Source organism: Gambusia affinis, linkage group LG06, assembly GCF_019740435.1.
Source record: "Gambusia affinis linkage group LG06, SWU_Gaff_1.0, whole genome shotgun sequence".
Taxonomy (NCBI): domain Eukaryota; kingdom Metazoa; phylum Chordata; class Actinopteri; order Cyprinodontiformes; family Poeciliidae; genus Gambusia; species Gambusia affinis.
In genome coordinates, this window is record NC_057873.1 from 23,062,926 (window position 1) to 23,088,092 (window position 25,167).

At 42.9% G+C, this 25,167-nt stretch overlaps 1 protein-coding gene across 1 annotated transcript in view; it reads left to right on the forward strand.

The window, feature by feature from the left end:
* The first annotated feature begins 334 nt into the window (after nucleotides 1-334).
* LOC122832109 (SH2B adapter protein 2) overlaps nucleotides 335-25,167 on the forward strand; it is a 36,662-nt gene continuing 11,829 nt past the window's right edge. The window contains exons 1-6 of the mRNA XM_044118531.1: nucleotides 335-614; nucleotides 12,487-13,420; nucleotides 23,938-24,039; nucleotides 24,230-24,321; nucleotides 24,651-24,751; nucleotides 24,851-25,012. Of these exons, the coding sequence (XP_043974466.1) occupies nucleotides 12,518-13,420; nucleotides 23,938-24,039; nucleotides 24,230-24,321; nucleotides 24,651-24,751; nucleotides 24,851-25,012 (1,360 nt within the window). The 5' untranslated portion in view covers nucleotides 335-614; nucleotides 12,487-12,517. The remainder of the gene's footprint in view (nucleotides 615-12,486; nucleotides 13,421-23,937; nucleotides 24,040-24,229; nucleotides 24,322-24,650; nucleotides 24,752-24,850; nucleotides 25,013-25,167) is intronic.

Genomic DNA, 25,167 nt, shown 5'->3' on the forward strand with positions numbered 1-25,167 from the left:
AAAATTGATCCTCATGGATGCTCTCCATCCATTCTGGCTGAGCTTGAGAAGAATCTCAAATACTGTTGTTTTGTTGTTGTGACTTTTGTTTTTTCTCTCTTTCTATAGACGCAGATTTATGAAAGTTAATCTCACCGGTGGGCTTCTCCGTGACGCTCGGACAACACTGCCAGATTGGACACGTTAAAAACAACAAAAATAAAAACAAACAAACAAACATACATTCAGGCTTGTGAAAATTTCTGGGGGCGTGATATCCTTCAATGTGACATCCTGTGTCGAACCGCACCTAAGCTCTAGGGATTGCAGTGCCTGCCGCTTTTATTCTGAAAGTGTCCTCCGGAAGTGGTGCCGTTTTAGCTCCTGCTGGTTTTCTGGCTCTGTGGAGCGATAGAGCCCGGTGTTGAGCAGCAGCTGCAGCTCAGTGCGCCGCGCAGAGATGGAGGAAGAGCTGGCCGCCGCTCAGCTCCTGTAAACCGGCCAGGAGAGCATCGGACGAGCCGGTGGGGAGGGGCGGGGATGGAGGCAGACTAACCATGGCTGATACCAGCGACTGAACATCCTCACTGGAAAACACCGGGATCGCCTCGGAGATCCGATGAAAGCGTGTTGAGGTGAGTGCTGCTGCTGCTGCTGCTGCTGCGTTTGGACCTGGTTTTATTCATCCTGACACCTTCTTTACCTCCCGACGAGAGCGCGCGCGCATTGCTTTCTGAAAACAATAGTAATAATACTGATAGTAAAAATGGAGGATTCGTGAATAATCTGCTTGTTTGTTGCACCCGCTTCATCCAGCGTCCGCGCGGTGAAACCTGCGGGAAGATTTGGGTTCGGATGGCAGGCAAGCGAGTGCAACGGGCCGGAGCAGAGCAGCGGGGTGAGGACGGGGGGAAAGAGTGCGCATCGGGCTCTGCATGGCATTAAACAGCGAGAGGGAGAGGAAGAGGAGGGGGGTCATGGTGTAAAAAGAGAAAGAGGGGCTTCTCAGATAATCCACTTAGGAGGCTTAATTGAAGGGGCACAGTGTGGTCCGGTCCGGTCCGGTCCGGTCCGGTCCAGCCCGGCCTGATTGGATGTTCTGTGCAGCAGAGCCCCGCTCCGGATGATCCGCAGTCATTTGTTCGAGCTCCCATTCATCCGGACCGGGAGCTGTCAGCCATTCAGCAGGAGGCTGCCGCCGCCGACTCCCATTCATGAAGCCAAGCAGCGCGCAGGCTGCACAACGATCCACTGTGGGCTTTAAATAGGCCTGCAGCGGCCCGGTTTCAGGCCTGCTATTGACTTTCTCTCGCGTGTCAGCAGACAGACAGTTAATATGAAGCCCTAATATGTCTGATTCTCTCCATGACCGAGGAGGCTCTGCTGGCTGGGAGGCGTTTGCAGCCCGATCAGCTGGAGGGATCCGGTTCCGTGGTCAGAAGCGTTTGCGTTGTTGCTCTCTGGAAATCGGGGCGTGTGGGATCTGGAGCGGGATTTTAGTGAAACTTGTCCAGTTTCACCCTGAGGCTCCGGGTAAGAGCGCTGTCACCAGGGGGAAACCATACGATCTTCTGAATCTCTCAGTTTGACTCATTTTAATGTGAGGTTGGTTATTCTAAGCTGAAAATACGAGTTTTATGATGGGTGTCCTGAAGATACCTGTTGACCTTTGCCCCCTGGATCCCACAGAGAGCGATGTTCACCTTAAGACCGACACTCGATCCCGAATTTTACAATCAATCCTGACGTGTGTTGAAAGCCTGGATTCTGCTGAAATATGACTTTGGGAATTTTGACATAAAATATCTTTAGAAACATCTTTTTACACATTCTAAAAATGAAATCACACAAACATTAATAATACTTGTAAACGTTCGAGGTTTAAAACCCCGAAAGAACTCAAATGAAAGACATCCGAGCTTTTGTGCTTTCACAAAATCTTTGATCAGTTTACTGTGTTTCCTTCCATTTCATTGTTAAAAATTATATCATTAAGGTTTTTTTTTTTTTTTTACATTTTATTTATAATTCAAGACTTTATTCACTTCTAACACCTGGATCTTATTATCGGAGCAGCTGCTCTTTGCTTGTTAACCAGCTGGCAGGTGTTATGCTAACATGCAGCTCGGTGGTGTTGACCATAAGCAATGGAGGAAATCTATCAGTTTAAGAACGCGTTTGGATGTTTGTTGGTCTAAATTCACTAAAAACACGACAAGGAAATTTAATTTACTTCTCCTTGCATTATCTCATCACACGTTATTAAATATTGACTTACACTGCTAACAGAAGCGTAATGTTCGAATACATTTTTGTTTTGCAATCACCTAATATTTCAGCTTGCAGGAAGTAAGCTGTTCCAAAGTTTCCTTTGGACTTCATCTTGTTTTCACTTGTTCTCTGTCCAACATCAGACCACAGTGACGTATTTTGTAGCTTGTTGTTTAATTAATGAAACAAACCAACAAGTAGGGACATAATTTCATACCAGCTGCACCTGTTGTTTCATGTTCATCTTCTTTTAGTTCGTATCTGTAAACAAATCTTGGTAGCTTCTGTTTATTTGTCCCTTAACTTAAGCATTTTAATCATCTGTGGCAACAAATCACCTTAGAAATGTCTCAAATTGGAATTATAATGCATTTAAAATGAACACCATTTTCTGAAGTTTTTACTTCTACTCATTGCTCTGATGTCTGTTTGAGCCAGATAACAAAATATGGGAAATGCAATTCTGATCCCTGACCGACATCTTTTAATGGAGTCATGTAAACGACACAAATGAAATATGAGAATTAAACTGGATCTTCATGAAAGTGACTTCTAGAGTAAACTGGTGAAGGTTTAGTTTGTAGCTTTTTTTTTTGGAGACAGATAACGTTGATCACTTTATCAACGTTATCAGCAACGTTGTTTACATTTTATCAGCAACGTTATCAGCAATTTGTTGATTTTTGCATGAATTTCCACAATAACTTGGCAGGAAACGGATAAAAACTGCATTGATTTGATTGACAACATAATATTTAAGCACAACTAGTGTTTAGTCTAGGCTCTAGAGGGCCACATAAGGAGGTATGGCGGACCGGATTTGGCCCACGGGCCTTGAGTTTGACACATATGCCTCAGTAGATTATCCACTGCATGCCACGTTATTGAAACCTCCATGTTGCTGCTAAAATCTGTCAAATTGTGTCTGCTTTGATATTTTTCCCATGGTTCACAGTTGCACCTTTGTAGCAGGCTGCTTGTAACAAACACACAAAGATCCAGTTACTGATTGGTTGCAGATGCAAAACCAGTTCATCCCTGAGCGACTCACGTGGGAAGGGTAAACCATACGCAGTTAAAAAAAATATATAAAATAAGCTCAAATCCTGTAAAAAGCCTTAAGAAACACAAATCCATTCTACTTAAAAATATCACAAGTGAAACATTTTGTCAACAAAAAAATGAATAAAAAGTGCTGGATAAACCAAGACAAGAGGGCATATCGCACAAAGCGACTGAACCGACTTCCTGTTGCTGTTTCCTACATTAGCCAAATTTAATCCCGGCTAGTGAAACATAAAGCGGGTTCTGGAGCGTTCCTCTGCTTCCGCGCGGCTCTGCAAGAGGCCCGTGGTCATCTGTGGAATCAGTTAGACCTGGTGGGTGAGAGACAGGAAATACAAGTCAGCGGTGCAATGTGCATCTCCCACGCAGTCCGTCCTTTATCGCCGGCTGCCATATGGATGCCTGAGCTCACTCCACGCTTACATTGTCAAACCTCGCCAGAGAGAGAGAGAGAGGGGGAGACGACGGTCTGGCTGGAGAGGCTAATTAATGTGTTTAATATGTGTGTGGCTCTCCTCTGCTCTCCACGTTATTGGAAGAGGACGGAAATCCCTCTCTGCCCCCATCGCAGGTAAACCGGAAAAGCACTTAGGTAATTTGGTGCAGGGGAAATCTGCCTCTCCTCATCATGTCTGGATTCTTATCTGCGGTTTGCAGTAACCTACTGTAAACACGCCCATGGTCTCCTGCACAGGGACAGTGGCTGCATGGAGCCGGGTGTATCAGTGTCTGGATCGGGGCTGGATCCCATTCATGATGTCCGTCTGTGTGCCGGAGGGGGGGGGAAACAAAAGAAGAAAAAAGACGAAAAAGAAAAATCCTCCGTTTGTCTGTGTGTGTTTCTGATGGTGCGACGTTCAGGCTCATTATGGAGAGACGAGGTTATCAGCGATCAGGTTAAAGGTCAGCGAGCGACCGCTTTGAAGGCAGCAGATCTAAAACTAAATGAAGGAGGGAGTTTATCTCAGCTGACCCCTATGTCTGCTTTTCCTCCTGCCGCCACGTTTAACCCCTCCTGTGCCGTCTCTTCATGACTCCTGTCTTTGATCACCCACTCATGGGGATTCCTATCGTTGCCATGTTGAGAAGAAGGACTGACCGATGCTTTGAGAAATGTCCAGAATTTGAGCTGATGTTCTAAAACCTGACTTGTCAGTTGGGATTCTTGGTCCGTATGACGGTGTTTGATGTCTGAGATTAAATTACACATACGTTGTTTATAAAAGACGACCTCTGAATGTAGTTGCACTGAATTTTCTTTTGGGGTTTCCGAGTAAAGAGTGAATATCAAACCGCAGTTCCCACAATTCTTATCTTTAAAACATGGTGGAAACCACATGTTGTTGTCACAGTCATTCACTGCTTTGTGTTCTCCTATGACTTAAAGTCAAATGTAAAAGGAAAAGGTTTAAGTTGTCGTTGCAATATGGCCGTGAGACCAGGCAGTTTTCCATTCTGTCATCGATTTATGTCACATTGCCACCAATGACATCTGAAAAACAAGACTAAATTTATTTTTCTTATAGTTGTTTTAGAAGCAAGTCTGTTAGAATAATCAAAATAAGAAAGTTTGCATCTTTTCTACTATAATAGTTTCATATCAGACCCTCTTATGCAATGAAATTGTTTACCTCCAGGGAGCCAGGTTTGAAAAAATATGGGGATGCACGATATATCAGCACCAAATATATATGATTCATAACATATATAATATCACCTAAAAGTTTCCTTTGCCCAACCACACCACATTTCATGCATCCTCAACAACTATTATCTTCCATTGTTAAAGATTGTCATCTCTCTTATCTTATTAGATCTGTTGAACAACATACTTTTGAAGCACATGAGCATCAAAAGTACGAATTGATCTTAGATCATAGAGGTAAAACTGGACATTTATGTGGTGGTTTGTCACAGGTCGATACGGTTAGGTTGGCTATTTTACTGACTTACTGGGCAGGTGGGGTTAAACAAAAACTTCTCATGTGGCGTCTTGCTAGTGTGACGACAAACGTGACGTCATGGTTGACGTGATGTTTTTCTGTCCCCCAGTCAATGGGCTGTTTTGTGGGACACCATTAGCTCCACTGTAACCGATAAACCGGAAACCGATAAACTACTGTGCACCGCCCCGTGGAAACGAGGCAATAATGTCTTTAGCGAAGCTTTTCAGTAGTTTGGTCTCCTAAGACTCCTTTAAAACTTCCACCAAAATGCCCATTGGTCTTTTGTTCTCCATTATCTAATCCACTTTTAACAGATGTGTTTTATTACAGCCATTAACAACATGTCATAAGGTGGTACATGCCTAGACGTTATTTACACCTGTGCTAGGCTTTTAGTTAATGCGACTCTTGCGGTTGTTGGAGATGTTGTCCGTTGCTGTGCTGCACTGAGCGTGCTCCGAAGCCGTGTGTGTGTCGTGCTGTGGTGCGGGCTAATCTTAGAAAACACGGCTAGGCTTGAACTCCCCGCGGTGAGAGCGCAACATCACCAATCATCCTCATCAGCTAATCACAGAGGGTGTCCTGCAGGCAAGAGGCAGCGCGCAGCAGGGACGATATCGGCGCCTCTGTGACTGCGTGCGCACTGTTCACCTCTGAAAATGTGCCGAGCTTCAGCAACATCTCCTACGCATCACGGAGACTGAATTGCCTCCAGTGTTCCCACAGGAACCTGCAGCATTGTCGTTTCTCTCGAAGCCTCACATAGGGAACGGTGGCTGCGCGGTGTGTTTTGCAGGCTTCAGCTGATCGCTGTGCCTGTGCAGCGACGTCTCTTTCCTCTCCTCCCCACTCAGTTTATTGTTGCAGACACGACTCCCGACCATCTGACAGAGATATCTGCCCCACTCCCCCTGGGTGAAAAACCAGCAGCAGGAGGAGGAGGAGGAAGTGGTAGATTGTTACAACAGATAGGCGACTGATACAGGAAGACGGGAGGGTTCCTGAGGCCTGAAGGTTGGACCGCGTACACCTTCAGCCTCCCCATGACTCACCTTCAGTTTGCCCTTTTCTCGCCCCCTCTTTGTTTCTGGTCCAGTGGAGCTGAAAACCTCTGAAGGGATTCGTGTTGATGTGAGAATCTACATGGAGTCTCCGCTGTCTCTCGTCCTGGATGGAGTATGTCTGCTTTTCTTTACGCTCCCCTCGTCCTCCCACACCTTCACAGCCTCGCTGATTGTTTTAGCAGCTGGTTTTAAACATCGTCCCTCGTCTTTACATGTGGAAAAAACGACCTTACTCTCATTTCTAAACATATTAATATCACTGCGAGTGGGCAACGTGCCAGCATTAAATTGTGCAGCGTCACAATTTGGTGCCAATCTGCCATAACAGAGTGTTATTGTCTGCAGAGCTCGTTCCATGCATTGATGCTGTATGTTTTAATTGTGCTCTTTTAATAGGGATGAGACGGCTACTTATTTCAATGATTTCTTGTGTAAAAATGTGTTATAGTAATTACTTAATTTCACTTTTAAATAGAAATACGAACAGGAAAACTGGCCTCTTGGACATATTGCCACAGATGTAAGCAGAAGGAAGTGAAAGTTCACCGAGGATATTTAAAAAATAAAAGACCACAATTTTTGAGTTCACACCTGCACAAGGAGGACTAACCTTTGCTTTTGTCTTTGCTACATAAAGAATAAAAACAACAAGAGTAATCCTCGTGCTAACCTGGAGGTGTTTGTTCCAGAACCTCCATCTACTCACCCTGGTAAAAAACAAACCTATTTTCTACGCTTCGCTTCGTGCAGACTGAGGGTCTGGACCCTCGGCTATTGAGACTCGATTGGTAGCTGGAGGCCTGGACTGAACTCTGTTGAGGTTTGACATGAATAGAACTGATTTTACCCGACTGCTAACGTTTGGATGTGACACACATAACACACCAGCGCGATGAAGCTTACCAGAAATTGCGTTGCAAACACAACATGCCTGCCAGCAATAACATGTCGTAAACATTCCTCTTGCTCTTTTTTCCCCTCTACCAATCTTCTATAAAGTCTGTATTTGGGAGACGCACCAATAACAGTTTGGTGTTGAGATACTTCCACCAGAGCCGTGGGTCTCTGCAGCTCCTCCAGTGACGGCTCTATCGGATCTATTTCACCGAATGTTTAAAAGACGACCAAACGTCCTGGATGTTTTGTCCAACCACGTTTCTTCCTCAGAGGCGACGGTTCCCCGCTGTCCTCCCATTTTTTAAATAATGTGACGGACAGATCTCAACCCAACTTGTAGTAGTTTCTGCAATTTCTTCAGATTTTGCTTCTGCTTCGTGCATTAATGGTCCGGCCCTTCTTACATAGCCAACATCTTTTACAGAAATGCAGGATTGATCCTTAGACGTGGTTGTTTAGAGTATTGAGAAGCTGGTCACTGCATCAGTTGGTATGAAGTAACTTGTTGCCTGCTGAAAAATAACGGCCCATGCAGAAACAATCCAATAGGAGGCTCACAGCTGCAGCTCTGCAAACATTTAAGAGCCCACTGCACTGAACCCCACTGAAAACCTCCTGGTTATTCCACCAAATACTGATTTATGAACTCTTCCTGAGTCAAAACATTGGTATTGTTGTTTCTAAATGAACATGAACTTGTTTTCGCTGAAGGAAACTGGACTTTATTTAGGGGTGTCAAAGTACTGAGTACAACAAAAGGCAGAATTTTCTCCCATTTTTGTTCTGAAAACCCATCTATTATTTTACCTTTGTTCACAGTTGTGCGTTATTGTGTGTTGGTGTAGTACACAAAATCCTAATAAAACACTTCTTGTGCCGGTAACATGTGGAAAAGTGGCCGCCTCTCTCTCCACCTCCATCCCTCCTGTTTCTCTTCCTCCTGCCTTCTTTGTCATCATTTTTCCTCCAGATGCCAGTTTGCCTCCTCAGTAGTCTGCTGAGCCCCGGAAAACCATAATGCTGTCCACTTCCTCCACAGCCTTACGGCTTTAGTTTCATGCTGACTCAATGACTGTGCGTGTGCGTGTGTGTGTGTGTGTGAAAGAGAGAGAGAGAGAGACAGTGGTCGGTTCAATATCCTTGAACGAGGAAGGGCAGGAGTTTCAGAAGCACCTCGCCGTGTGCTGGGTTTTTCTGCTGAATGGGTGGAAAGTTGGCCGAGTGCAGGTTCTTAAATAGCTGAATGGGTATTGACCTGCTCCCCAGAATCAGCAGCACACACACACACACACACACACGCCCCAACATTCACTCTCACCAGTTAGGGAGGGGGGTGATTATTACTGCATGGTGATTAGCTGTTTGGCTCACAAAGGTTGTGTGGCCTGAAAGTCTGAATAAATGGAGCATTTAATGAATGAGTTCATCAATTCATGAATGAGAAGAAAACAATCTTCCACTGTTTAGGTATTAATCCCAAAATGAAAAACCGTTTTTTTCCCCGTCCGTCTCTCCCTCCGTGTGTGTGTGAAACCTATCGGGATGGGATTGTGTAACCTGATGACTGATAATGTAACTGCCTCTATTTCTGGACCTCGTGTCGTGATTCAGCTTCATGGCGCAAAACAAGAGGAAACGTGTGAGCCACTCGCTCGTGCGTCTTTGCCGCTCAGCTAGCCGGAGCTGGCGGCCTTTGAAATCCCGTCGCAGCGGCTAAATGCGATTCACTCAAACAATCTACGGTCATGGGAGGAAAACCGAGTTACAACACGTGTCAGGAAAGTCTTGAGGGGACGGGAGGAAAACTAAGTAGAGTCCAAGATCCAGATTTGTCTGTCAAGTTGCTTTTTTTTTTCCCAGGTAAACAGTACAGAGAAAAAGGGATTAGTAATTGCACATTTGGCACATGAACAATATCTATCATATTGTTGTGTAATAATTGTGACCCACTTCTTACATCGATGCTCTAGTAATCACTAAGTTTTTTTTATTAGGGCTGCATAATATGTCATTATTGAAATATCGGCGTGTGTATAATTAATAAGGGAAGCTTGGAAAGCAGAAACTGAGGGCTGATATATTTTGAGGGTCGTGAAAACACATTCAATAAGACATTCAGCCAGTCTCACACAAAAAGGCTGTAACCCGACTTATAATGTTAAGTTGTCTGTCTCATCATAACAAAGATGTCATTTGTCAGAGTTGTAAATACTTATGGCACATAAAGCGATTTTATTTATTTATTGTTATTTAGAAGTATAAAAATCAGTATATTAAATTTAAAATTCACCTGAAAAGCCTCAAGTAAAGTGGACTCCCTCCTATGTGCGGGTCAGTTTTTATGAATCCTCAATATTTGCCGTCTGCATAGGAACTATTTCAAAAAATAAAACTCAACTTGGAAAGCTGAAACACAGAGACACAACGCTACCGGACACTGGCGTTTCCAAGGCAACCAAAACCAGGACTGCGATTTATTTTCCTCGACACTGACTGGCTAAAGTGGAGATAAGGAAGACAGTGAATCCCAGCGTCTTTGGTAATGCTGATGCACTGTGTGTCATAATGCATGTTAAGATTAGCTGTGTGAGCCATTAAAATAGGGAGTTAAAATCATTTTCAGAGAGGATCTCAACTGTTTCTGGATTTCAGTGTTTAGCTCAGGGGTGGGCACTCCTGGTCCTGGAGGGCCGGTCTCCTGCAACTTTTAGATGTATCCCTACTTCAACACACCTGAGTCAAATAATGAGGTCATTAGCAGGACTCTGGAGAACCTGACTGGATTTAGGAGGTGATTCAGCTGCTGGATTCAGGTGTGTTGGACCAGGAAGACTCTAAGAGCTGCAGGACACCAGCCCTCGAGGACCAGGAGGGCCCACCCCTGGTTTAGTGGGAGACCAACCCTGTAAAAACTGTGGGTCCACTCTGTTGAAGCCATCATCAGTACTCAAATATGTTTGTCATTTGATTGTAAACCTAATCCTAAATCCTACAGCAACAATAAAGCCGTGATGAGGATGAAGTGAAGAAGAGAAGCCTCATTTTCCTGAGACTAAGTCGATCTGAGAAAACATTTCCTTTGTTGTTTGTTGTTGTTCTGTCATCTCACTAATTTCCTGTCCTTTAAAGCATCTTAAACTTGGGCACCAGGTCTCGGCCTCCAGTTACTGTCAGGCTTAGAAATGGATCCTCAAAGAGCTGGAAGCGCTCACGTTTGCTTTCTCCTCCTCTGATTCGGTCTGTCGTTTTTATCCCATCTTGTGATCTTGAGGACAAAAACTCCCAAAAAAAACAAAACAAAAGAGAGAGTGGCGTTGTCATTATAAAGACATTACGTTTAATCTATTAAAACCATCAACCAGCCCTGGAACTCCCGCAGAAGCATCATGAGGAGAAGACCCTGGAAAAATGCAAACCTCTCGCCACCGAAGCCCAACAGCTCAGACAATCTGAGCCGTTTCCCCCCTCCTGTCCGCTCACCTGACATCTCCCTCTTATCCGTGTGCTTCAGGGGGAAATAATCAAAACCAACATGCGTCGGATCGTTTGGCACCGTAGGACGATGCTGCATTAGACGCTGATGTGCAGATGTAGAGCGAGGGGGAAGATGGAGGACTGGTCGTGTGCGGATGTCTGGTTGGATGCTGCCGCTGACACGGTGTCATTATGGCTTTGTGTTAGATTCCCAGTGTAGCGAAAAGTTTAGTCCGTGATGTGATGCGATTTGGCAGAGCTGCAGCCCGAAAGAAGAAGCTGATTCACGCGAGCCAGCATGTTGGGGAAGAAACAGTGGATGTCAGCAACTTTTGTCTAGAGATAAAAAAAAAAAATCAAAATAAACAACACTGGAGAGGACATAATGATGATTCTTTTCTTCTCAGCATGACTGGAATTGAAAACACAAAAATGCCTTTAAAAAAATTGTCTGTGATTTACTTGAATGAAAATATCTTTTAATCGTGTTGTTTGTTTTGTTCTAAAATAAAATCCTAAAGGTCAGAACCGTCTTTTTCTGAATCATTGAAACTTTACTAGGACAGTAACGTCCTTCAGAGGTATCAGTAAATAAAAGCCAACTAAAATAAAAGTGAAGTTTAAAGTTTTCCATTTTACATGACAGATTACAGAACTTTTTAATCTTGAAGATAGAAGTGAGTCACACTGTAAGGTTTTCATTTTCTTCTACTAGATATATTCAAAATAAATAGCAGCGATGTACAGATAGCTATTCGCTCAGACTTTTTTGTGCTTCATCTTTATATCATCTGGTCATTTACTGTTTTTATTCATTTTTAAAGAAGCCTTTGTCTGTTTTAGTATTCTTTATATCAGGGTTAGAGATGACATCACTGTGTGTGCCCTGCAGTTAAACTTAATTGGACTCCGCTCTAAAAACAGACAAAATTAGTAGAGCGGTGACATTAGCATCTTGTGTTAGCATTTAGCTTGATTGGGATAATTAGCGTGGCCAACTAAAAACATTGTTCTCTGTGAGCTTCACTTATATCCTCACATAAAGTGTGAGATTTCCTTAAGACAGTAAACTTTTCCTAATTCAACATGTTCTATGAAAGATAATTTTGGATTCCTTAAAGTGATAAAACAGGAAAACGTCTCTGCATTAGCTTCTGGTTATCTGACGCTAATGCAGATAACTTCAGCTGTAGTACCTGTTGAAAATACAGTTTTCTCTCTAGAAGCTTCATGTTTAAACACCTCAGTAATTCTGCCGTTTGCTAAATAAGAGTTCTCAACCCTCAGTAACAACTTCCGCACCAAGTGATGTCAGCATGACCTGTAAGAGCTCCTGGTGTCTGAGTGGATGAAAGATTTCTTGCTTGCAAGCTCACCCATCAGAGGCAGCCAAGCACAAAAAGCATTTTCATTAATAAGATCTAACAGAGCGCTAAAATACTGATTTCAGGTAATATGGAGGTTCTGGGTTTGAATCCTGGGTTCTTTTGTGTGGAGTTGGCATCTTCACTGGTCGCCTTCTCACTGTCCAAACAAAAAAGAAAAGCCATCAAGTAAACCAAGCAAATTTGAATTGCATTTTTCTGTATTTCTGTATAAGAATCATCTTGGTGATACATGCAAGCTGGCTCACAGTCTGCTCCATTCACACGCCTCTGCTTCTTCCTCTTGACACCATCTCACATGCAGGCTGTTCCCCAGCTGTTTTGTGTGATCCAAAGCCACCGTTTTCTCTTTCTTTTTTTCCGTTTAATCCACACTGACAGTCTCTCCCTCTTCTTCCCCCTCAGCCTCTCCTCGGTGGGTTGGCATGGCCCAGTGATGAACGGAGCGGTGCTGCCCGGTAGCCCGGAGCTTTCCTCCTCGTGTCCGCTGCCCGACTGGAGAGAGTTCTGCGAGCTCCACGCCAGAGCCTCGGCCGCCGACTTCGCCGACAAGTTCCAGCGCTTCTTGTCGGAGAACCCGTGCTACGACTCGCCCGGTGCCGATGCCAGCTTCTCGCAGCACTTCGCCAACCACTTTCTCGAGTGCTTCTCTGCGGCGCTGACCCAGGCCAAGGAGAAACAGGCGTCCTCTCCGGGGGAGGACGGCTGCAACGCGGCGACCAAGTACAGCATTGTTCCTTTCCTGGGCATCCAGGGTTGCCTGCTGACCTACGGCCACGACCTCTACCAGCGGCGCAAAGACACCGGGGCTTCGAGTGAGTCCCTGGACAGCATGGACAGTGGAGGCGGAGGGATTGACGGGGGAGGCGGTGGTGGCAGCACCTCCTCCAGGGGTTCGCAGAACCACAAGATGTCGGTTCTGGGACAGTCACGCAGCTCAGAGGACGTGTCTGTCAGCCACCCGAAGGCTCGCTTCAAGAAAGGCTTCTCCCTGAGGAACATGAGTCTGTGTGTCGTGGACGGGGTGAAGGAGATGTGGCACAGACGGGCCTCCCCGGAGCCTGACGCCCCCTCGGGAGCCAGGAGGGCCAACGGGGCGGGAGGCGAGGCGGGAGGGGGCGAGAAGTGGTCCCAGAAGCTCAGGCTTCCCCGGAGTTCCCAGGGCCACAAGGCCGAGCTGCTGGAGATCCAGAGGGAGGGGGCGCTGAGGTACATGGTGGCCGACGACACGAACTGTGTGGGCGCCGCGCAGTGGCAGAAGTGCCGCCTGCTGCTCAGGAAGACCAAGCGGGAAGACGGAGGGGAGAAGTTCTTGCTGGAGTTCTACGTTCCTCCAAAGGTATGATGATGTTGTGGACACATTTTTCTAGTCAGTTTTTTGGTTCAGGTATATTATCTCAAAAAAGGTGAGAACAATAAACCAGAAAAAGCAACTGCAAACACTTAGCCAACTTCAACAAGCCCATGCCAGAGAGAAAAAATGATCAACTTTTAGAAGCTAAAGTGACGGTGAGTGACAGTCTGACCCAAGCAAACTAAAAAAAAAAATAAAAGAAGAAGGAAGTATGAACATGAACAAAACTTTCTATTTATTTATCTGGGTTTTATTTCTCTCAGAAGTCCTAAGAGACGAAGCTGCAGCAGCCAGTACAGTCTCTCCTCACTGGTATCTCTTTCATTGACCTTGACAAACACTAAAATCCATTTCAGATGATAAATCCACTGTAATCGACGAATTTTCTCCTCCTGGATCACTTTCTCCTTCCACGTCACACAAGTGGATCCGTTGTGATCACAGTCCGTGTTTGTGGTTTGCAACTTGTGGCGTCACCCTGCTAGCAAGGTGTAAAAGGTTGAATTTATATCCATTTACATTTGTTCAGCGCATAAAATGAAACCTTAGTAGTTGTGCTTAATCTGTAGCATGTTCCTATCTTCAGCAGATTCTCAGATTAGACTCACTCTTGATGATCAGGTTTTGCCTCTGCTCTGTTCACCAACATCTTCTGCAGCCCCTCTTCCCTTTGCAAAGTACCATAACGCATAAAACACAAACATAGATTATGTCACCAAATGGTGATCTGACTGTGAGAAAAAAACCAAGATTGAATCATTTTTTTATTTTAGGAAGTTTTTGCACGTTTTGTTTTACAGGGATGCCATACAGACAGCTTTAATATCATCAAATACCATTTATCTCTGTTTTGTGCATCTTTACTGTCTTCAAGTTTAAGTGCACTGCAAAAACGCAACATTTTTACCACGTTAGTTTTGACTTATTTGAAGTGTACTAACTTAGAGGTAACGTTCCATCAAGATATAGGATATTGTTTTAAGTCCATATTCCTTAGTATTGATGAAGAATCAGTAGTTGTATATGAAATAATCTGCCAATGGAACAAGACATTTTATCTTATAATATAGGAAATATGTTGTTTCACTGGCAGATTATTTAATGTATAACTAGTGATTTATTTTTCTACCAATATTATGGAATTATTGACTTGGATCAAACTGATATTTCTTGCTGAAAAGTTACTTGTAAGTTATTTTGTCTTATTTCAAGTGTACCAAGATATTTAGTCTAGACGCTCGACCAAAAATACTTGGTAAGATTTGTGTTTTTGCAGTGTAGAAGAGCAAAAAAAAAATCAAAAAAATCAATGATGACAGCAAGCGGGAGCTGCAGCACTTCCTGAAAGCCAGATTAAAATTCAGCTATGCGATCCGGCCCTGCAGCGCGGGTCACAGCCACACACTCCTGAGCATGCGTGCACCTTTCGCATTTGGCTGCATGGGATTTCCACATCGTTGCCCCGTGACCTTAAGCCGGCCAGGAGGCTGTGCGGCTGAATGTGTGTAAATCTGCCGCTGTCCTGCGATCGTGGCTGGTGGCGTCGTGGAAGCGGCTGCTTGGGGCAGCAGAGCGGTGAGGACAGGTGGAAAAGGAGTGGGGGCTGCAGAGACATCCAGAGGCTGCCTCATTGATTTTTATAAGGCAAGAGGATCTCAGAGTTTCTTTTTCATGTTCGCATTGATTGCTTCCCCATCTTGGGCGAGCTAGGTGCCGGGATAAGCAGGAAAAAGGAACCAAAAATAGTTTAGAGGGTGACCTCACTCTCTGCCCAGCCAGCGAGAACCACAAGAGGAACAAGTAAAGAGGAATAATTTAGCTTCATGGTGTTAATCTGCTGCCTGGACTGCAGGTTCATTAAACACCGACGTCTTTTATCACCACCGTCCCATTCACGTGCTGCAAATCACAACAGCGGTCGCTCCGAAGTGCCGGAGAGATAAACTGACTCGTGAAAGTCTCACTCCCAGGTCCCTGCCAGGGTCATCAATCTGCCGGCTCCTCTGCAACGCAGCGCCGACGGTCTGCGTTACGACGCCGCACACTCTCACTCCGCTTCACAGCACACGTAGGAACACGACAGACAGAGACGGGCAGAGAATCGAACCGCTAACGATGCTGGCTGGTTAGATTGCTATGTCCAGGAATATTGACGGAAAGTTAGGTGGAAGGAAAAACTGTTGGATAAATGCAGTCTTGAGGGAGAGATCATTCAAGCGTAACACATTTTTACAAGAATATAAGTAGTTATAATAAAATAAATCAATCTTAAATATCTTCTAAAGCTTGAGATCATGTGTGAGTTTTGTAAAAGTTCTTAAAATTAAAACTTAAAGCTCCCTAAATGTATTATTTTGTATGTCACCTCACACTTTTTCCATTCGCGGTGTCTTGATGTTTTTAGCACAATAGTTTCTTCTCTTATTGGATCGACTCTCACATAGACGAATAAAAAGTCATAAAATAAACTAGTATTGTATCAAAACATCATAATTTATCACTGAAGAATTTAGAAAAACAAAACAAAACAAAATCACCTCCATTACCAAACCTGTTGCAACTGTAAAGATTCCCGTAAAATCATCAGTTTTCTTCATGTGAGTTTCACAACACAGGAAATAACTACGACAGCTACTCCTACTTACATGCAGTCAGAATAGCAATTAAAACATTAATGAAAAATACTTCAGGCTAAGTATGGTGGAGGATGTGTAATCCTGTGGGAAACCCCTGGAACCTTATAGAACTGCCTGATAGCACAAACTGCGCAGAAACAAACCCCTACATTTGCCTTGCATTATCCCATGCAGTAACACACGTTTGCCTTGATTATAAAAACAGGTCGAGACCTTTCCGCTCATCTTTACCTCGGCCCATAAGAACCAGCGGCACTTTTAAAGAGACGGTTCCCTCAGAGGCTGGTCTCACCGCAAACAGGAAGCGACTGAACGGGCTTAATACAGGAAGTGATTTTTTTTTTGACATTTGGTCCAGAAAGAAAAAAGGGAATTGTGGGTGTGGATGGCAGCCAGCTGCACAGGCAGATTGAGATGAGTGCAGCGTTACTCCAGACAGATCAGCTGATAAGCCGCTGCCAGACAATCGCTCGGCCTCCTCCTTGCTCCGTCTCCCCTCCCAACACACACACAAACACACGCCAATGAATGTGCACAAAATCCACGCCATTTGCTGCCCTGAACATGCTCGCGGAGTCTGATTGAAGATTACCATGTGGCTCTGCAGAGGGCCTGCCGGGACCTGCCCTCCCCGTGTCGTCGCTCTGGTAAACTTGTCCTGTTGAATGTTTTATTTGTCAGCCTGCAGGAGAGATTGCTGGGATGAAGTGGGAAACGGGAAACGGAGGGAAAACGGACTCACTTGGCCCGGAGCAGAGGTTTTGCTCTTCCTTCTTCCGGTCATCGGTTTAATTTTATTTACAGATGTGGAGCCCAAACTACCGGGTCCACACTTTTACAGTCGACTTGTTTGAAAGGGAAGCTTTTGTTTAAGAGAGTTAAAACTTTGCATTTAGCTTTCAGTGATTCAGACTTTCTTTTCTTTGGTGTTTGGCTGCTGGTTCTTGACTGCTTTCAGAGAAACGTTTGTGCAGAAGAGCTGGGAATTTCCAGAAACTTTTGTTAGTACCATTTGTCCATCAATCTATTTGTGCATGCATCCATCCATTAGGGGCATTTATTGTGTCTTTTATAATTTATCGTGATAAATTTCTTATCAAAATAAGAATTTTGATTGATTGCCACAATAACTTCCAGTCGATGGAGTTTAACCTGACCGTATTGTTGGTTTGATTTAGTTTTGGTATTGAGAGCATCAATTAGGCCTGTCACAATAGCAAATTTTGCTGAGTGATTAATTGTCTCTACAACTATTGCGATAGACGATAATATTGTTTGAAGACCTTTGTACACTGATTTAATGGAAATGACATAATAATACAAGTGATTTCCTGCCAAAAATAGATACACTTTATTTTCAAAAGAACACTTAACACTGGAACTGATAAAATAAACAAAACAACCAAAAACAAAAATAAATTGGATTTTCAGTCTCCATTAACAAAAATGTACTTGAATAAAAATACCAAAGTGTAAATAAATACTGGATTCAACCAAAAGAGTGCAGATTATAAAGTCTGTTTACCATATTGCCCTTCAGTAATCATTAGATTTAAATAGAGAAGATGGAACATCGACTACCTGATGCAATAGTTCACACTATCAATCAATCAATCAAATTTTATTTGTATAGCACATTTCAGCAGCAAGGCATTTCAAAATGTTTTACATATTGTTTTTGATGTCCAATGGAAAAAACTTGATCAATTTATTAAAAAAATGACAGAAAAACCCAATGAATTAGTTTTTACACTTCATAGAATCTCTAGAATAAGAATAGACAAACAATTATCCATTATTATTAATCATTACAGAATATGTGACTTACACTGTGGTAGTATAGTAAACAACAACCCTTCAGCTAATATTTCCATCTCCAATCAGTGACCTTTGTAACAGGAAATCAAAATATATAAAGTCAACGGAAGTGACGTAAAAGTCGACTCTGGAACGGCGCTAGCATCGTAAGTAGCAAGTTTAGTTTTTTAACGGTTAGTTTTAACGCCGTAAGTTTAACGGTTTAACGGTTCGCTACTTATGTAACGAACCGTTAAACCGTTTTAGAAAGCCTTTTATTGTCTCACACCAGTTTTCTATGATTTATATTCAAAACGGTTTAAAATGAGTCATTTTGTTAACAGTAAATTGGCGCTTCAGTGGAAGGAACATTAACGAGTTAAACTTTTCAGATCATGTATTAGTGCATTAACGCTGACGGTCCTGAAATATATATTTCAAAGTAGGTTTTTCTTTATCAGGTTATCATTTAATAAAATATAGACTCTATCACTATGATTGCAGAGTCTATGCACCTTTTCGCTGCTTGAAGACAAACTGCATAGATCATTTAATTTCTTTTTTCATTTTGGGAAATCTTTGTTAATCTCATCTGATTTATCCCCTTAAATCAGAGCGATCAAAGTGTCGGATAATAGTAGAATAGATTTGATTAAACCAATCTTTCTCAAACTGGGATCCCCGGACCATAGTTTGGTGCAGCTAGCTTACCAAAGGATTGTGTTAAAAAATAGTAATGGATAATTGGATGAAGACAATTTATACCACAGCAGATACAGAAAACTACAAATGAAACAATTCAATCATATAAAAATCTATTGTCAATTTCTTTATGTTAAATAAATTTTAAAAATATGACATTATTTAAATATTTAGTCATTATTTCATCTATAGTTTGAGTCATGCAGAACTGATGTGATCGTTTCCATAGCAACGATCAGAAGCAAGACCTTGCACCAGAGCTCCAGTGAGGTCATTGATGACATCACAGACCTTCTATGATGACATCATAGAAGGTCTATGAGACTTTAAATGCGTGTAACTCAGTTAATCGTCAGTCAGGATCTAAACAGTGCAGTGAAACGAAGCTTTGTGTCAGACAAAGATTTTTAGTATTACAGCAATGCCTTATCCCTTAATATTTCCTGTTGGTTGGGGACTTGGTTACCTCATTACAACAGGAATGAAGAAATTGTGTGACCATTACCTCCCAGGGAAGGACGTGGACCAGAGTGTGTCTCAGGATGAGAACACTTCATTTGGAAACGAACCTACAATGGTTCCCAATGAGCAAACTGACCCGGCTGGGAAAGTTTGCCTGGAAGAGGAGCCAGTTTTCTTCGAAGACACCGACAATAATGTAACGGAGATTTCAGAATGCAGTACTGAGGACAAGAGCACTTCATTTGGGAATGAACTTTCAGCGGTTCCCCGAGAGCAAACTGACCCGGCTGGGTCAGTTTGCTCCGTCAACCAGAAAGTTGACTATGAAGCCTCTGCATTGGATTTGACAAAGACATCGTCTGTCGTCACAACTCAGGATGTGAATTCAGTCTCTGGGAACAATTTGCCCGTTGTTCCCAAAGAAAAAACTGACCCGGCTGGGAAAGGTTTTTTTGGGGCTGAATTCACTGAGAAATCTTTGATTTCCAGCACATTTTCCAGCACCTCTGATTTTACAAGTTCCTCGGACGAGGAATTTGTTTCAGAGGGACGTAGCGTTTGCAATGAAAACAGAGTCCTAGATCTATCTATGAACTCATCGTTAAAGCGTAGGGTTTCTGCTGAACCTGAATTAAACTGCCCCCCGGACGGGGAAGCTAGTTTCACTGACAGGAACAGCAATGAAACCCCAGATAATGATGATTCTTTAACGTTTCCAAAAGACAAAACTACCCCGGCTGGGGTAGTTGTCTCTCACAATGAGAGAAAAGTCTTGGGAAAGCATTTCTGCACTGGTCCTCAGCAACAAACTGACCCGGATGGGAAAGTTGTTGATGAGGATCAAAGTGGAATGAGACAGATAGAGAGCGACATCTGTACATTTGCAAACCACTTCAACATCAGCTGGATGAGTGCCGGATTTCAAAGTGTCCTCAACCTGAGCGTCACCAGACGGTGTCTGGCTCGGAGACACTTGTTCAAAGAGGCATCGTCTATCCCCAACTGTGCCAGTCTGATCTACACTGCCGTCCACCAACCTGGATATTGCTTTGGCCCAGCAGAAATCTCCCCGGTTTTAATGGAACTGAGGGAGAGACAACCATCACCAGAGTTGGGGAAAGAGTTTGAAATTTCTTGTTTACTGGAGTCTGTTCTTGTCTGGCTCGATTCATACGGTGGCAGCACGGATTGCGAAATGTACAGTGAAAACACTTGTACCAGATGTGAAAAATCATTCTTACTACTACTGAATAACAGCCCCATTGTTGTACTTCCGACCTCGACTTCACTAAACGACACCGCTTCACTGTTTAATTATTGGATAAATTTGTGGGGCCAGCCTTATTGCTCAAGCTGCAGGTCAAGTTTAAATCGCAAAAACATCCTGAGCAACAATAATGTGATTGTTCTCTTTCTGCCACGGTGGGTCGAAAGAAGATTTCCAGTGGTTCCCAATCCAGTCCTGGAGGTACCAGGAGAAAGTGGAACCGAGTTGTACAGTTTGTCCTCCATCATTTGTGGAGATGTTAAGTCAGAACATTTCTACACCTGTTTGATTCGAGGACAACAGACTATACAGGTGGTGGATGAACATGTCCTCAGTCCTGGTGAACCCTGCAGGGAGGATATGTATCAAAACGGATTCATTTATGTTTACGAAAAGCAAGCGAACACAGAAGAATCCCACCGTGACCACCTAAATACAACTAGAGTGACGGTTTCTCCTGGGCCTCCTCTCCAGAATGATGAAGAAAGTTCTGGAGAGGAGCCAGAACCTTTAAATTTGGATGAACAGATCAGCGCAGAAGACCAAACAAGTGGCCATTTTGAGGAAGCAGAAATTGAAGTGAGTCAGACAGAAAATTGGGGTCCTGAAATATACGGCAGAATAGAAGAAGAAACATTCTGGGGGAAATTTATGCCAATATTTTTGTTTTTGTTTAGTTTGTTGTGCTGGGTGTTTTTTCCTTCTCTTGTTTTTTACTGGGCGAGTAATTCCTTACTTTTCTCTCTTAGCATTGTTTTTTTCTGTTTTTGTGTTTCTATATTGGGATTTTAAATAGAAGAATTGGAAACTTTTATACACCTAGTGAATGGATCTTACCAGTTTTTTGTCTGAAGTTTCTCTCCAGGCGCTCTGACTTCCTCACACCGTATGAAATCACGTCTGTCTAATTGGTCTCTCTAAATTCTCTTTAGGTGCAGATAAAAAATAAATTTTGGAATTAAACTTTATAAATAGTTTGCAGGTTTCTCTCCGGGTGCTCCGGCTTCCTGCCACAGTCTAAAAAGATTTAGTGAATGCAAATTGGCACTTTTATAATATCAATACTATATACCTGCATATAGATATAGATCTATATCTATATCTAGATGGATATAGATATATCTATATATCTATCTATATAGATATCTATCAATATATCTATATAAATCTATCTATCTATATAGATAGATTTATATAGATATATAGATAGATATATCTGTCTATATAAAGATGTGTATATATATCTACATATAGATATCTATACGTAGATATCTACGTATAGATATCTATATCTACATATAGATATCTACATATAGATATATCTCTATATATAGATAGATATATATGTATCTCTCTCTCTCTCTATATATATATATATATATATATATATATATATATATATATATATATATATATATATAGATATATAGGCCTGTCACAATAGCAAATTTTGCTGAGTGATTAATTGTCTCTAAAACTATTGTGACAGTCCAGGGGTGGGCAACTCCAGTCCTCGAGGGCCGGTCTCCTGCAACTTTTTAATGCAACTCTACTTCAGCACACCTGAGTCAAATAATGAGGTCCTTAGCGGGACTCTGGAGAACCTGACTGTTCTCAGGAGGCGATTCAGCTGTTGGATTCATGTGTGTTGGACCAGGGAGACATCTAAGAGTTGTAGGCCACCGGCCCTCGAGGACCAAGATTGCCCACCCCTGTGATAGACGATAATATTGTTTGAAGACCTTTGTACACTGATTTAATGGAAATGATGTGATATATGTGATTTCCTACCAAAAATAGATACACTTTATTTTCAAAAGAACACCCAACACTGGAACTGATAAACAAAACAACCAAAAACAAAAATAAAATGGATTCTCAGTATCCATTAACAAAAATGTACTTGAATAAAAATGAAATAACATAAAGCCAAAGTGTAAATAAATACTGCATTCAACCAAAAGAGTGCAGATTATAAAGTCTGTAAACTATGTTCCCCTTCAGTAATCATTAGATTTAAATAGAGAAGATGGAACATCGACTACCTGATGCAATAGTTCACACTACATGTTAGTTCACACCTACATTTTCCCCTTATGACAATCTTAGAACTTTTATCGTACTAAGATTGTCGCTTGTGATTTCATAACCAATCATCCTGTAGTGTGTGGTGTGTTACGGTAGATCGTTGTGGCCCCTCCAATCTAAATCAGGGGTTTTTCCCCACTGGGATCGTTAACCTGCCTGTTGAATGTGACAGGTAGCCAATCAGAAAGCGCAGATTCTCCTCCTGCTTTCTGAGGGGAAATTATTGAGAGGAATCCCAAACAGCTGACACGGCTCAACCCAAAGTCCAGCGGACATTGGAGATAATATGTGGAAACAACATTAATGTTTATAAAACATTTGGTGCAAAGAATATAGAAATGACGAGGGGAGGAGTTGGAGCGAAATTGCTACGCAATTGATGAACGATGAACCCGGTAACTTTTCAGCTGTTCTTCGTTAACTTGACATAAATCGGTTCTAATGATTTTCATTCAGTCAGGACGTTACGCTGACACTAGAGCCACATGCGTTGCAGGTAGTAAAGCATTGATTAATGCCTGGTTTTAAAATTAGTTAGCTGGACTTGTAGCCATTATTTTGTGCCCATTGTCGAACACCACATGGCACGATCGATCGAACCGTTATACCTAGGATTTCTGTCGGCTAATGTGTGATCTCAGATTTTGAAAATGGGCCGACAATCAACCGACAGCTCTAAGAGGGTGTTGTGTGCGCTGGACATTAAACTAAGGAAATGAGGAAGGGAGGGTCAGTGGAGAGCACCGGAGTTGAGCCTTTTTTCATTCAGTGTCATCAACAGAAAGAGAAAAAGGCTGGAAGAGACGATAACGCCGATAATTAAAATGACGTTGATACTTTTAATTTATCGTACGATTAATTGATTTATTGTTTATCGCGACAGGCCTATGCATTCTTAAAAAGTCTTACATTCATGGATCTAAATTAAGGCCTTAAGACATCCTAAAGCGAGTAAAGATAATGTATGATGGCCTTATGTATGCTTACGACGAGTCTTAAATTTTTTGGCGATGCAGAGTTTCTCTTACAGGGTTTTATATCAGGCAAAAGTTTGAGTCGCAGTGAGACGATAACGGCGATAATTAAAATGACGTCGATAGTTTTAATTTATCGTACGATTAATTTATTTATCGTTTATCCGACAGGCCTAGTATCAATAAGTTTGAAATTTGATTAGATTCAGTTACTGTGTAGTTCAGTGATTTAAAACACACTTCTTCATGTGATTTGAGTCCTAAAGAGACGTACTACATATGGGAATGTTGAAATAAATGTATGTGAGGTTAAAAAAAATTGTAACAAAAAGTTCATATCACCACTTTTATTGTTATCACAATCGTAAAACTTTGAGTCCACAACCTCTACCGTCCGTCCGTCCATCCAAATCAACACTAGAGTAAACTGGAAACAGGTCCGACTTTTATTTGACTTCTTTCAGGTGAATTTAATTTTAGAGATTCTAAATCAGCAGCAAATTATTTTTTGCTGCTAATTAGGCACGCAGAACGACGTGTGAGCTTTAACGAGTCTGTTTGTCTGTTGGGTCTTAGTGTTCGAAGCCTAAAGTGAGCATCCCTCTCTCAGCGATCGTGGAGGTGAGGACCACCATGCCGCTGGAGATGCCCGACAAGGACAACACTTTTGTTCTGAAGGTACGCTCTGCCCAAGCTCCACTCTTACGCCAACCCAGTCGCTTAAAATGCCCCCAAAATGGGGAGAAACACGGCAGCACAGAGGTGACTCTAAGCTGGAGAACAGGTCACCTGCAAAACAGGCACAGCAGCAATATGATGCGGTGGACGAAGCTCAGTGTGTGACTGATGTTTTTGGCTGCTTTCACAGGTGGAGAATGGGGGGGAGTACATCCTGGAAACCATCGACTCTCTGCAGAAAAACTCCTGGGTTGCTGATATCCAGGACTGCATAGACCCCGGGTAAACCGGCAGATAAATATTTGTTGTTGACTGAAGACGGAGGGAGGAAGTGAGAGGAGGGGAGCGGGAAGGGAAACACACATAGTCATTAATCATCCAATTAGTGGACTTTTTGACAGGCTGTTTGAGCAACAAACATGGGCAGGTTTCTGCCGCTCAGTTTTTCGGATTAGTTGGACGTTTTGTCGGCACAAGCCCTCATGTAAACAGAAAGATTATTTGTTTGCAGGAAGTGGTGGCGCGTAGGACCATGTTAGGATACGGCTAATGTTTGTTTGCTCCTGTGTAAACGCTCCTGCGGTTGCTCTGACCTGCCTCCTTGTGTATAGAGACAGCGGCGATGACATCGAGCTGGCGTCATGTCCTCACGGTCAGGCCTCCAAAGACTGCTCCATGGTGGCCTCTTGCAGCTGCGAGCTGCTTTCCGAGGGTGAGCCGAGATTTCACTCTACTTTGAACAGTGTTTACATGCTTTGATGCTGGGAAAAAAATAAAGGTCCTGATGTATATATAAAAATGCACTTTTTAGGTGTGTATCGCGCTGCAGAGAGGTCCTGTCCCACAGCAGCAGATCATTACAGCGCCCCCTCGGTTCGATGCAGGGAGCCTCCGTTCACTCAGCACCCTTCACACATGCCTTTAGAGCGCTTCCTGCAGTCCCCAGAGGCCCAGAGTGCCAACGCTTCTGCAGGTAGCAGAACGCCGCTTTGCTTTTTCTCTCAGAAATATGGCTGACACTTGAACTTTATAAAAGTCTGTGACATTTCAGCTGCAAACTTTTATGTGTTTTACTGGGATCTTATGTGACTGATTAGGTTGGTTATTCCACTTGATTCTCATCTCCCG